Source organism: Camarhynchus parvulus, chromosome 15 (assembly GCF_901933205.1).
Source record: "Camarhynchus parvulus chromosome 15, STF_HiC, whole genome shotgun sequence".
In the NCBI taxonomy this organism is placed as follows: domain Eukaryota; kingdom Metazoa; phylum Chordata; class Aves; order Passeriformes; family Thraupidae; genus Camarhynchus; species Camarhynchus parvulus.
The window spans coordinates 6,047,732-6,061,506 of record NC_044585.1 but is presented as its reverse complement, the minus strand read 5'-3'; the positions used below and the strand labels follow the sequence as shown (position 1 = coordinate 6,061,506).

Here is a 13,775-nt window from a genome sequence, read left to right as displayed (position 1 = left end):
TAAACCAGCATGGATACTCAATCTGTCTTCCAGCAGTAGGAGGTCTCATTTAACTGGGCCCCATCAACGGTGAGCTACTAACTTGTCTACGCAGGCCATAATTTGGGAATCACTGCTCAAGGCAGATATTCCCCTTCACATTTATAATTTCCATTTTTTATGTCTGTTGGCATTATTCACTTATGCAGCAGAGTGACAGACTTAAAGCAGTGCTCTTGCTATTGCAGATGTAATTTAAAAATCTGACAGCTACTAATCATTTATTATTTTTGAAGATTCGAAGTCAGATGAAGCAAGTCTTATGCCACACTTAAAGACTACGCCAGCATAACACTGATCTTAATCAGTTGTTATATTCCTGGCACTTGCATTGCTGACAAAGGCCCCAGAAATGTCAGAAGAGACAAATTCCATTTCCTTTCTACTAGCCACAGTTAACAGTCCAAGCAAACTTCTTGAGTCTCCCTATTGTTTGTGAGCTCTAATTGTATCAATGAATCCCAATTAAAAGCTTAAAGGCTTACTCAGTTACTGACAGATCATCCAGAATAGTTTGTTTTGGGAGAAACCTAAGGTGTTTAACTGTTCTAAGAACAGGAAAGGAGTGAAACATCAACATCAAAGATCCTTAAAAATGAACTCAAAGAGAAGCACATTTTTATAAGAAGTTTATTTTCCTGTTGTGTAGCCACTATACAAAGTAAGCAGCCAGAGCTGCCATTTTGTCCTTGGGTTTCTTTGGGTTGAGCCTTCCTCCAGGTCTCCGGCCTTTGCCCCTTCCCCGCCCTTGCCTCTTCCCCTGTCCCCCACGGTGCATGGGGTGCCTCATGGCTGCGTGTTTCAGCTCCACGAGATCCTGAAACACGGGGTCACAGAACACACAGCCTGAGTGCTGGGTCTCATCTCCAGGTAGGGGAGATTTGGCTTTGTTAAAATCCACGTCCACGAGCGCCGCCTCGCACAAGTCGCACGTCTCGGGCGACACCCGCACCTTGTGGGCGTTCTCGAAGAAGTGCACGACCACGTTGCATTTGTTGCAGGCCATCTTCCACTTGGGGCCCGAGGTCGAGTCCAGCACCAGAACTCCGTTCTCACACTCCACGCACTGCCCAATTCCAAGCATGCTAAGGGAATGCTGGCACGTGGGGTGGGTGCACTCATTACAGCCCATTCCTGGGGAAGAAGAGTGAAACCACACCACCCTTTATCTCACACTACCCAGTTTGAAGGAAGTGAGACACAGAAGCCAGAGACACTTGAGTATACTGTAGATTTTCTAAATCACTGAAGAATGGAACTGCTCCCAAAATGGCAACTTGCCTCTTCACGGTTTCAGAATAATCCCCTCCTGAAAAATTTTCCTATAATGGTTTCCAGAATTACCATATACTGCCACTGTACAGTACAGGCAGTTTAGACAGATTAGTGATGAAAATTCATTACATTTTCAATTAAACGTATGGCTCCTGCCTAACTGTTATTTTATACTTGAACTACTCACTGCTGGTCCAAGATATTTTTAATTAAAAGATGGTAATAAAAAGATGCTGAAAAGCTTCAGTGCACTACTTTAAGTTTCAGTCCCACAGTTACTAAACTAACTGCAAAGTCTACCTCTTCTTATATCCTTCAACAGCTTTTAACACATCATTTAGCTCTATCAGAACATTCCCAAGATCTGGTCTTTGTTTATACTCCTATCCAAGACTAACCAAATTTGCAAGGCATCAGCATCTTGGTGTCTTTCACTGCATGCTGAGTGCTGTGAAGGTCACCTACAGTGCATGCAGGTAAATTATTTTCTTACTTCTTCTATGAAAAAAAAACCCTTCAAAAATTTGTTAACTAATAAATTTTGGTCAGTAAGTTTAAGGTGAATTTTAAGTATCTAGAGCCTAATTTGAACAGCACTTTATACTAAGCAACACTTATTTTAAAACTCCTAAAAAGCTCATTGTATAGACTGTACCTAATTTATTTCAAGTGAGGATGATACCTGCATGTTTGCACAACTCCTACCTTTTTTCATGTCCCTGAAGGGAGGATGATTGTAACAGTATGGACAGAGTGGATAGCTCTTTCCTCTGGATCCAGATGACCACAGCACCAGCTCAAAGTCATCCAGGGGACAACGCAACTCCTTGTAGAGTTTAATGGTACCATTCTGGGGGAGGCTGTAGGTGTCATCACAGTGAGAGCAGTGCAGGCGACTCGGCTTGGCCTGGAAACAGAACACAAATCTCCTGAGCAACTGCAGGGTCAACAGAGTTTAAAACCTGTGGTAAACCCAGCTAGAGCTGCTCTCTGCTTTGTTCCCCAAGGCAAACCCTATTAGCCTTTTTGTTTTAGAAAGGAACTTGTGATGACCACATTTGAACTGAAGTTAAATAATAGAAAAGAAGTTTATACTCAATGCCCCCCAGCAAGTGAAATTCCAATTCCAAGGATGAGGTAAACTGACCTGAATGTACTTCATGAAACGATGGCATTTTCCACAGCGGGAAAGGGGTTTGCCTGTGGCAGCCAAGGGTGAAAAAGACACTTCCATCAGTTCATCCATACCTGCAAAAGGAATAATCACACTTAGATTAGAATTCTAGTTCTCAAGAGGAAACTTTGCACAAAATCATCTCTAGACCTGTGAAGAAGTGAGAACGAAAATATTTTACTCACAATACTCTTCCTTGTCTACAAAGACAACTACAAAGCATTTTGCACTGAGCATGCACAAACATACTGGTTCAGCTAACCTCAAGTTCTCAAAAATTCGCCACTGTACAGGCACAAAATAAACTTGAAGTAGAGTTCTGGTGACATGATTCAGTCTATCCCCCTTTGGAGAGAAAATTAATTTGACTGGAAACTTCCAGTCCTGGCACAACTTTTCAGAAAGCTCAAACCTCTGAAAGGAGCCTAATATATAAGTATTTTCTATGCAACAACTAAGTAATTGTAGGGAACTTCACATCTAGAAAGTTTTACCTGCAATAGAATCCACAAAATAGTGAAATTTCCTTTTGAAAATGTCAAGGGTGTGCTCCAAGACCTGATGATAATTTGCTTTACCCAGAGCTATTAAGTTGAGCTGCTTCTCTACAGCACTGCGGATTGTAGGAAGAACCAGTTCTGCATCTAACAGGAAACCAGAGACAGCAGCAATGAAAGGTCAAAAATGCAGGTAGGAAACCATTCATACATAAACTGACATCAAAATAAGCATTATTTGAGACAGAAATGTTACTTAGACATTGATATCAGCCTTTCATATAGTAAAGGGAAAGGAAGGGAAGAGGATGGAAAGGGAAGAGCATTTAACTGACCTATTTTGTAATAACCATGAACCAGAACAATGCCAAGGTTTGTAGGCTTTAGTCTCCGACCACTCTCCACTGTGACATAGTTTCGCTGGCAAATGTTGTTAATGTGGACTGGAATACTGGCATCAGTTCCTGCCACACAAAAGAAAACAACATATCCACCCTGAACAAAAAAGTTTTCAACAAATGACTTGTTTCTGGCTTCTCTGGTTTAATGTCAAATTACAGAGCTCCTAAGACTGCTTAAATTCAGATACCTTTATACTGTTACCCAATTTCCAGTGCATAACTTCTCTCTCTCTAGTAACTCTGATATTCCTTTGCAAATCTGGTAAGTCTGAAATATATGGTTTAACCTTAATCCTTTCATCTCTTCCAAGGAATTATTACTGGGAAGACATCTATTCTCACAGTTATTTACTCTGGAAAAACACAGTAGAGTAAGAGACTGTGTTTGTTCTGATGGGGCAAATTCATTAAAATACATTAAAAGGAACAAGTCAGACTGATAAAGGAAAGTAGAATTGTGGTAAATTGTATAATAAGATACAGAAGGATTACTGAAGAGACCAAAGCTAAAGCAAGTGTGAAGACAAGAAATCATTCCTAAGAATGAGGAGGTGCTTCCTTCCACACATCAGCTCTTTCTGACAGAGAAGTGACAGGGATGTGTTATGAAAGGATACTGCTTTGGCCAGAAATGTTTGGCCAGAAACCAGAAACTGCTCAAAGTAAGGACAAGAAAGGGAAAGGAATGTGGGGGAAGAAACAATCTACCATCTGCTGAGGGGAGCTATGGGCATGATGGCTTAAAGGGAAAGAGATGATCACTGTACATATCCAAATGAACACTGAGAGCTCATCACTGACACAGACAGTGCAGAGGAGTGACTCAGACTCTGCACTCTTGGTGGATGTACTGCAGAACAATAGAAGTTATGCAAGTTCCTACCAATGCCATGCTTTTCCATCAGAGTGATCAGTTCTGCTTCTGTCAAGTAATCAGGAGGGTTGGTTTGCTTTTCCAGCAACTTTATTTCACCAATTGGAAAAAGATCTCCTTTCTCACAGTGGGGAAGGCTCTCTTCTAATGGGATGCTGTGCCATGGCATAATTTCTGTGAACCCTGTAAGTAAAGAAACAAACAACTTGCCAGTTCACCATAAAAGTCTCAGTAATGCTGCTGCATTGTTTTTACAGAGGCCCAAGAAAAAACTTCTGTCTTTGTGTAATTTATCCCCCAAAAGGCATTTACTGTTTGTAAAAAGACTGGTCTTCACAGTGGCAAATGTGGCATAAAACCTTTGAGACTACTACATGAAAAATAACACTTTTTCTATCATAACTGAAGTATGAAAATTAGGACAAGATTTGGTGTCTGGTTTTGAGAGCTCAAAAATGTCTTCACAATTGCAACTGTCCCCAGAGCTTCACTTTTATATCCATTCAGTATATTAAAGAGGAAAAAAATTAATCTGCACCTAATACTTTCTTCTGATTTGTCTTACCTGGTGAAGTTACCACCTTTCCAACACAGGTAAATCTTTCAGGGCCAATACTGAAGGAAATGGTGGTTTGCAGGTACTTGCAGTCAGCACTGACAGTGGCAATGAAGTGCCGAGTGATGTACTCGTACAGTCGCCACCCGTCTCCACCTGGGGAGAAACAACACCTCAGCCACCAAATATAACCAAACTTCAGTACTTGGGAGCTGCTATTCTGGGACAAATTTCTCCTAGAAACGTAGGTATTAAGTTGTTTTCTTTTTCTTGGCAGTACTATAGTCCCAAGGATCAATGGCTGAAGGAGCTCTGAACTTCACTGTCACCAGAAGTTTCAGTGAGTATCAAGTTTGCTCTCTCTTCACTTCTTGCCATTCAAATAATTTTACTTTTTGTTGCAACTCAGTGATTTTGAAACTGGCACCTTATACCTCAAGGGACTGATTTCCTCACACAGTGTCCCAATACTGCTGAATTTGCCTGTACCTAATTCTGCTTCTGTTGCAGCTCTCATTGGGGTGATGGGAGGATGGTCTCCTGCATCATGGCCTTTCCTTGGACGATTGATGCCTTCTGATAGCAATACTTTTACCTGGGTGAAGGAAGAAATAGCTTACTCACAACAAATCCATAACAATACAACATAAATAAAAGAAACTTAGAGATATTTAAAGTTTCTGAAGGCCTACAGGTCATAATACACCAAACAAGATCTAGCCTGAAACAGACAAGAGAATGATAGTACAGCTTTTGCTTCATGTACTCACAGTTTCTGCCCAGTAAGGGTTATTGGCTTGTTGTCTCAAACATCCTTTCAGGTCAAAGTTTTCTGGATAATGGGTAGTTTCTGTTCGAGGGTAGCTGATATAGCCCTGAGTGTACAGACGTTCTGCTATTTGCATGGCATGTTGGGGACCCATTCCTGAGAGGGGACAGGAGAAAACAAAAATTATATACACATCCCTGTTATTATGGTTTGCTGCATCTGGATGTACACCTTACCCAAGTATTTAAATAAACTATGATTTGTCCTTTCCATATGATTGATCTTGATCTTGTCAAACATTTCACTTTTGATAAGCAGCTTTCTAAACTTGATTCTTTGCCCAAAATTATGTATTATTTGTTTTGTTTGAGAAGCCAAAATACTTGCTTTAAAACAGTGTGAAAATCTGAACTTTTGTACCTACCTAAAGCAGCACTGGCCACTCGGAGCATTTCTACTGTATTCAGAGCCAGTGGCCTCTGCTTCACCTTCTCTTTTTTACTCACAGATTCTACCTAGAAAAGAGAATTTTCACAGTAAAACTTCTGACATTTGGTAAATGCATAATTTTAATCATGTCTATAAATATGTATCATAACCTACCATTGTCTATTCCTATAATATCTGCTTTGTTCTCTTAAAACAGTAACCAGCAGTATATTTTTACTTCAGAAAATCTGACTGGAGATAATTTTATCAAGTTCTAAAATTAATGTCTGAAAGTCCCTCTGTGCCAGGACTAGATCAGGTCTATAACTAACTGAGAACACAGCAAGGCAGCTTACTGCTGTCCTTACTTCCCACTTACCTCAGCAGCTCCTACTTTCAGTGCTACAAGGATTTAGTGCTCATTCCAAGCAACAGTCCTAACTATAAGAATGCAGGATTTTTAAAAGCTTCAAGCAGTCTTTGAACCTTGATGTCTATAAGCACTTAAATCCAAACACAGTGTCAAACAAGTATTGAACAGAGCAGAGTGTAAGTTAATTGGCTATAAAGACTGTACCATACCATAATTAAATATTTAACTACAGGAATATTGCCCTACACATAATTAAATTCCAATTTATTCAATGTCTCATGGGAAATAAGAGGTCTGCTTGGAGACATCTGAACACTATTTCCTAGCAGGTTTAGTAATGAAGAGTTCCTATCATGAGTGATGAGCATTTCCAAAGTCAATACTAAGAAAAGGCTTCTGGTGAGATGACCACACCAGCACAGTACAATCTACAATAAAAAAATCTCTTGCCTTTTACTCTCATTTACATAAAACTGTACAAAATAAAAACCAAAATACAGATATTCTACACTCTTTAAAAAACAACCAAAAGCCTCAACACACAGCAAATGAAATATTAAATTCTATTTCCTTTAAATGAAATATGGATCTACTGGTACTTGGTAAATATTCTTACCTTTGCTTCTTTCGCCATCTTTGTTATGTTCAGGAACATTTGAGCAACCTCACGATCAAACACCCTCACTCTATCCCAATCCAAAGTGAGAGAACTTTCTTTTTCAGGGTTCACCTATTGGACAAAAAAAAAAATTCTCATCAACTTTACTCCAGTAAGTGTGAGAATGCATATTCCCAACAAGAGTTCAGCAAGCAAATCCTAGGACATATAGGATTTGTTAGGACAAATGTGAGGACAAACCCACCCCAGGACACCAGTGCTCAAATATGCAGTTTTACTCTTTTTTGGGGGGGGCTTTTGTGAATGGTGGAGCACTTGGAGTTCTGGGGTTTGGAGAATGACCAGAACTATTCCTGACTGAACTGAAATACTGTTCTTGTTTAGTGCTGGGAACAGTAAAGACTGAAATAGGCAGAAATTCAAAGTTTACAATTTTCATTTAGCAGAATCAATCTTTAGTATGAAACTGTAACTAGGTCACATTTTCAGCCCCATGTACAAAAATTAGCATGAAGTGACCAACATTAGAGAGCACAAACCCCTCTGTAAACAGCACCAAGTGTTTCCCAGCGTGACATACAAGACACATCACAACAGATGACAGCAGATGCTAGATTTCACCTTTTTGTTACTTTTAAAATACAAAAATGGCAACTTTTTACCATGAATCCTTCGTTTGCTTAAAAAATCCTTGTGATCACAAGCCATAAAACCCTGCTGGTTTGCTCCCAGAGCTTGGACAGCAGCGAGGCTGTAAAACCATTCTAAGCTGCCAAAGTACTCTGAGGACTCAATTGCCAATTAACACAATGAGCATTTTATTTGCTTTAAAATTCCAATACTCAGCAATGCCAATGTTTGTTGGCAGGCTAATTAATTCCTGGATTCAAATTAACAACAGTCAGTCCAAGGACCCCAGGGAACAAAAGAGCACCGTTTTAAGCAGTTTTTTTGGCAGAATCTAAGCTTAGATGATTAGCACTGAAGAATTCTTATAAGCAGCAGACAATAAGCACTCTAATGCAAAACTGACATCCTGGAATCTGTTCTTGAGAGTGGTGACACACATGTGAACAGAATGAGAACACATGAGTAAACTATAGGCATTGTGAATTCTCGTCAGCAGCTACGAAATTATGAATGAACAAAGTACAAACGCATTTCTTTTGTAAAATCAAGTACTGTAAAACTTACTTTAGCTTGCAACACCCAGTAAGTCTCAGGCTTAAATGACTGGATTTTGTCATGCCTCTCAACACAGAATCCAAGTGTTGGGGTCTGACATGGCCCAAAGGAGATGAGGGAGCTGTCTAAATTCCCATATTTCCCCTGAAAATATTTAGTCTGGAACCTAAGAGAAGGGCAGGGGGGGGAAACAAATGAGAAATGTACACATTAATATCCTCATTACCATGAAAAGCAGAAGTTTTTGTCATCATACATGCACAAAATATAAGTAATATATGAAATCATTCAGGCATTAGGAAAAGAGCTTTCTGAGAAATTACAGCTAATTAAGACATAATTATTTTGCCTCACAAGGAGCTGGGAGGGGACACAGCCAGGACAGCTGATCCCAGCTGAATAACCAAAGGAATATTCCAGATCATGTGACATCATGGTCAGCATATAAAGCTGGGGGAATAAGGAGGAAGCGGGGGAACACTTGAGGTGATGGTATTTGTTTTCCCAAGTAAACATAATGGGTGATGGAGCTTTCCTGGGGATGGCTGAACAACTGCCTGCCCCTGAGAAGTGGTGAATTCATTCCTCATTTTGCTTTGCTTGTGCATGCAGCTTTTGTTTACCTATTAAACTGTCTTTATCTCAAGCCATGATTTTTCCTACTTCTATCCATCCAGAACTCTCCCCCACCCCAGTGAGTGGCTGGGTGAGGCTGGGCTGGGGTTAAACCACGAGGGCACAGAGCCACTCCTGAACCTTTCCAAAACCTGCAGGCTTTGTCTGCAGGCTGTGCTGTCACCTTGTGAAGGCACAGCCAATCCTCAGATCCAGCTCCTGGCGGGCATCCACGGACAGAGCCTCGTTGCGGTTGGGCTCTCCCAGGTGATTCATGGCATTGCAGATGTCGGTGTCGGTGATGGAACTGAACTTAGCTCTGTAAATCGTCCTCTCCGTGCCACGAGGCTTGTTCATGACAGGAAGAACAGCATCAAGAACCTAAGGAAAATCAGAAGCATAGTTAAAGAGGATTTGAAAGATAAAGGCTTTCTCTCTAAAGATAAAACAAACACTCTCCACAAAATATTTGTTTCTGTGTCACTGCTTTCTTAATTCAGCAAGATGTCATGCCAGTACATTAACTGATATGCTAGAGCAGTATTTGTCCATCCACTCAAAAGCATATGAAGAATTAACAAAACTGAAGGGTTTATTTACTATACAGAAACTGCTGGGAGCAAATCAGTATTTCTGGCTAAGGGCAAAGACATTCACCAGTGCAGCTGCAGCACCTTTTGGTGAACATGTGCCAGTGTCCATCTGGGTTAATTCTACCCATTGCTAAGGCACAAGTAATGATACAGGGGTTGTAAAGACCTTACAACAATCACTTCATAAAACATGTTTCTTTAATCTAAAGAAAATCTCCAAATACTCTTCATGTAGACTTTTGGGAATGGGATGTTAAAAAAAAAATTAGCAAATTTTGTTCTATGCTTTATGTGCAGAGGCCAAATTTCTGCAGTATGCCGACACTTGCAAGCAGCTTCTGTGCTCTAAGGCATCTACTTGCTTAATAAACAAAAGATAACAGAGATGAAATTTTATAAGGACATAAAAATAACTACTCCAGCTGTGGAATAAGACCAGTTCTTGAAGCACTGGAATGTTCTAACATTTAAGAAGCCTGATTGTTCTTCTGAGATGAGCAACACCTCTGGAATTTATTTATACTCTTTAACTGACATCTTACATAGTTCAAAGCATGTGAGTTTTTCCACCAAGGCCCTCTATTGCCTTTAAAACTTTATTCAACTTTACTTTGAATTTTACTGTATACTCATAAAATAATGCATTAATAGTCTTATCAGACATATATTATGGTATTGTGAGTCTTAAAAATGGAAACCTTACTTCAAAACAGATGTTTTCTCCTTCCTTATCACAATCCAACCACAAGACAATACAATCACAGCCTCTTCCCTCCACCTGTGAGAAAAATTAGCACAGTTCTTCAGGAACTCAAAAAAACACCTCCCCCCCCACCTATATATTTGTTTTTCTGGTTTCAGCAGGTGTGTGAAGTGTGAGCAGTAACCAACACAGACTTATTTTAAAGAAGGCATTTATAAGCTGTGCCTTGCACTTGCTGTTAAAGCTAAACTTGCATCCAATGCTCCAATTCTGAGAAGCAGGATATCAACTGTCAAAAAACTCAGAGGGCAATGGGAAAAGTGAATTCAACAAAGATTTCAGACAGTGTAAGAACAAGCAAAAAATAAATTATTTCTACTATGTTAATAAAATATATCTGTGACAAAGAGCTACTCCCTGGAGGAATTCTTATTTAGGAACACAGAAAATGAAAACTCTAAATACCACTCAGAAAGAATACCTGTAAAAACTTCACCATGGTCAGTTTGGGATTAGCTTCTTTCTTTTCTGTGGGAGCTTTGCTAAAAAGTTCTGCTGGATCCACTTTGTCCCAGCTGTTATATTTTCCTGAAAAGCAAACATATATTAAGTGGAGCTCTGAAGAAATATTTATAAAACAAACAGCTTTACCTTGCAAAACACTTGGCTTTCAAAATTTGTGTGGAAAATTTTCTGCACTAACACATCTTGCTTTACTGTATACCAAGGAACCTCTTAGCTTTTTCTGAAGGACCTGGCAGCTCCATGAGCCATATTAGTTAAAACATCTGATGAGCAGGCAAATACCTATGAAATCCAAAGTCATGACGTGACCACACACCGATGTCATCTTGAAGTGGGCACTCTGTCCTATGAAGGACCCGGTGTACTCATGCACAGAGCAGGCACCGTTGAGTCCCTTGCGAGAGGACATGTTCCCTGTGAAAACAGCATCATAAATATTAATGAGGTAAAAAAACCCAGCTAGTGAAACAAATTGTTTTGTGTGAAATTACATCCCCCTTCCCTTAGATCTTACAGCTAGGGTCTTCCTGATCACAAAACTCTACTCATTGAACAAGCTTTTATTTCATTAAGTATCAATTCAGGGCTTTATTAAAGTATATTTCATCTTCAAATTAAACTATCCATTATCTCCACCAGCCTTTCCCTCCCACCATGACACCTTACGAAAATACAGCTAGTTTTCTAGATCACACACTTATAATCAATTTATTTTCCAGATTTATGAAGCTTTTACTTCAAAAATCTCAGAACAGCCACTTGCTACTTGATTGGTACTTTCTCGACACCGTATGCTCTAAGGCACTCTAGAGCTACACAAAATATTGAAACTAGATTCCTTTATTCGTGGATTAAACAGGGATCCATAAAAACAATCTGAACGTCATGGGACATCCCGGTGTTTTATGAACCTGTACGAAGCCACCGTTCCCAGGAGGCTCCGGCTCCAAGACAACCAAACTGCTGCCCAGGGCGTTTCTCCCCCTCACAGCACTGACAGCAACGCCAGCAGCTCGCACACATCCCCGAGCTCCGGCATTGCCGGGAGAGCTCCCGGTGCCGCCGGCTCAGCACCGGGCACGGGCACCCGCCCGCCTCCCCTACCTCTGGAGAGGATCTTGGCGATGGACTGCGCCAGGGACGGCTTCTCCGCCACCATGAGCACGGTCCTCATCTTCGGCCGCTGCGGCGCGGAGCCGCGGGGACGGCCCGGCGGAGCTGGGGCGCGGCGGCTCCCGCGCCTGAGGGGACTGAGCGCCGCTCAGCCCGCCCGCTCCCGGGCACGGCGGCACCCGCAGCCCCGGGCCGAGGGGCACGGCCGGACCCGCTTCCACCCGAGCGCCGAGCACACACTGCCGCCGACGAGGAGCCGCCGCCGGCCCCGCTCCGCCGGCTCGGCCGCGCTCCGCGCCTCAGCGGGCGGCCATGGCCGCGTCACTGCCGGGTCACGGCGCCGGAAGGCGCGGGCGGCTCCGCAGGGCTGCGACGGCGCGGGCGGGCGCGGGACACACAGACATGCACACACGGGCACATGTGCGGACACACGGACACACACACAGACACACACACACGGGCACATGTGCGGACACACGGAACACACACAGACACACACAGGCACATGTGAGGACAGACGGACACACACACACAGACATACAAACACAGGCACATGTGCGGACACACGGACACACACAGACACATATACGGACACACAAACACAGACATACAGAGACACATGTGCGGACACTCGGACACAAACACAGACGTACAGAGGCACATGTGCGGACACACGGACACACACAGACACGTACGCACACACATGGACACACACATTTGCACACATACACCCATATACACATATACACGCTCATACAGATACACTTATACACCGACACACACACACATATATATTTTTATATATTTTATATGTATTTATATATTTTTTAAATCTATATACACACAGGCACACTTTCTCGCGCTCAGACCCTTCCCGGGGCTAGCGCCCGCCCGCTCCGGCGCCCCCTGGCGGTGCAGGGCGGCGCGACCCCCCGTGCTCCCGGCGGCGGGGCCGGGCCGGGCCCGGGGCTGGACACGGCCGCCGCTCGGGTCACTCGCGGTGCCCGGCACAAGGACATGGGCTCAAGGACATGGGCACAAGGACATCGGCACAAGGCACCGCCACCCCTTCCTTCGAAAGCCCGTGTGCAAAGCTGTGCCGCGGGAAGCGCTGGTACCGTGCCGTACGGTGCACAGATGCCCCCTCCTTCATCCACACACGTGCACAGAACATGTATCACCAAACTCTTCTAAGAGAACGCGCACACAAATTTTATCTGCTCTGTTCCAGCGACACGGACCGCTGTGCCTGCGCCCAGTCTGTTACGCAGGTTCCAGTTTCCATAGACCTGAAACACCACAAAGAGTGTCGGACACTGACAGCATCTCCTTCAATGCAAATAAATTCACCTTAGGAGTCTTAAGAACACCTGGTTCCCTTAAGAGCACCTTATTCCCAATTAGATAATGGAAATAATGTTGAATGATTCTTGAAAAAGTGCATTTTTTACACATTAAATTTTAGTTGAATGTTGATGTCTCAGGCAGAAATACAAAGAAGAGAAAAGACAGTGGGAAGAGAAGGTTCAGGCCAGGCAGAAGCACACCCTTCCCTCATCCCACCTTTGCCCAGGGAGAAGGCAAGGGCTGCCCCAGGGGATTTTGCCTCTGAGAACTGCAGCTCCTTTCCCCAAGTCGTGGAGGGGCTCTTTGCCCTGTCTGTTGCTTCCCGGGGATGCTGGGCCCTGTTAAGGAGATTTGGTCAGTGAGCTCAAGCTATTTCCAACCTTTCCTGCAGCTTTCAATTCTTCCACACATTCTGAAATCTGTCAAGGGAAGAGCTAAAGAGGGAAGCCCCAAGTTGATGGATTTTATAAGCACTTTGTGGAAGAGCTCAGCTCTCTATTTTTACCCCTGTGGCTGTGCATCGATCGTTGCCAATGTTTATAGCACTTTTCCCAGAGCTGCTCAGTACCATACAAACGCAAAGAGAAGAGATTGGGAAGCAGCCAGGATCAAGATGTATATCAACCTCATGCTGTCTGAAATAAAAATGAACTAATTCACCTTCCATTTGATTAGTAGACAATTAATA

General features: G+C 42.6%; 1 protein-coding gene across 2 annotated transcripts in view; it reads right to left on the bottom strand.

The window, feature by feature from the left end:
- Positions 1-680: 680 nt before the first annotated feature.
- TOP3B (DNA topoisomerase III beta) overlaps positions 681-13,775 on the bottom strand; it is a 55,714-nt gene continuing 42,619 nt past the window's right edge. The window contains exons 1-17 of one of the 2 annotated variants that reach the window (XM_030959134.1): positions 11,732-12,047; positions 10,910-11,041; positions 10,584-10,690; positions 10,103-10,177; positions 8,991-9,187; positions 8,201-8,357; positions 7,004-7,117; positions 6,010-6,100; positions 5,587-5,741; positions 5,306-5,411; positions 4,826-4,972; positions 4,270-4,443; positions 3,321-3,449; positions 2,983-3,132; positions 2,462-2,562; positions 2,020-2,221; positions 681-1,173 (exon numbers count right to left, since the gene is read on the bottom strand). In XM_030959134.1, coding sequence (XP_030814994.1) covers positions 692-1,173; positions 2,020-2,221; positions 2,462-2,562; positions 2,983-3,132; positions 3,321-3,449; positions 4,270-4,443; positions 4,826-4,972; positions 5,306-5,411; positions 5,587-5,741; positions 6,010-6,100; positions 7,004-7,117; positions 8,201-8,357; positions 8,991-9,187; positions 10,103-10,177; positions 10,584-10,690; positions 10,910-11,041; positions 11,732-11,801 — 2,589 coding nt within the window. In that variant the 5' untranslated portion in view covers positions 11,802-12,047 and the 3' untranslated portion in view covers positions 681-691. Of the gene's footprint in view, positions 1,174-2,019; positions 2,222-2,461; positions 2,563-2,982; positions 3,133-3,320; positions 3,450-4,269; positions 4,444-4,825; positions 4,973-5,305; positions 5,412-5,586; positions 5,742-6,009; positions 6,101-7,003; positions 7,118-8,200; positions 8,358-8,990; positions 9,188-10,102; positions 10,178-10,583; positions 10,691-10,909; positions 11,042-11,731; positions 12,048-13,775 lie in introns of those variants that run through there. The other variant, XM_030959135.1, reaches the window with a different exon arrangement.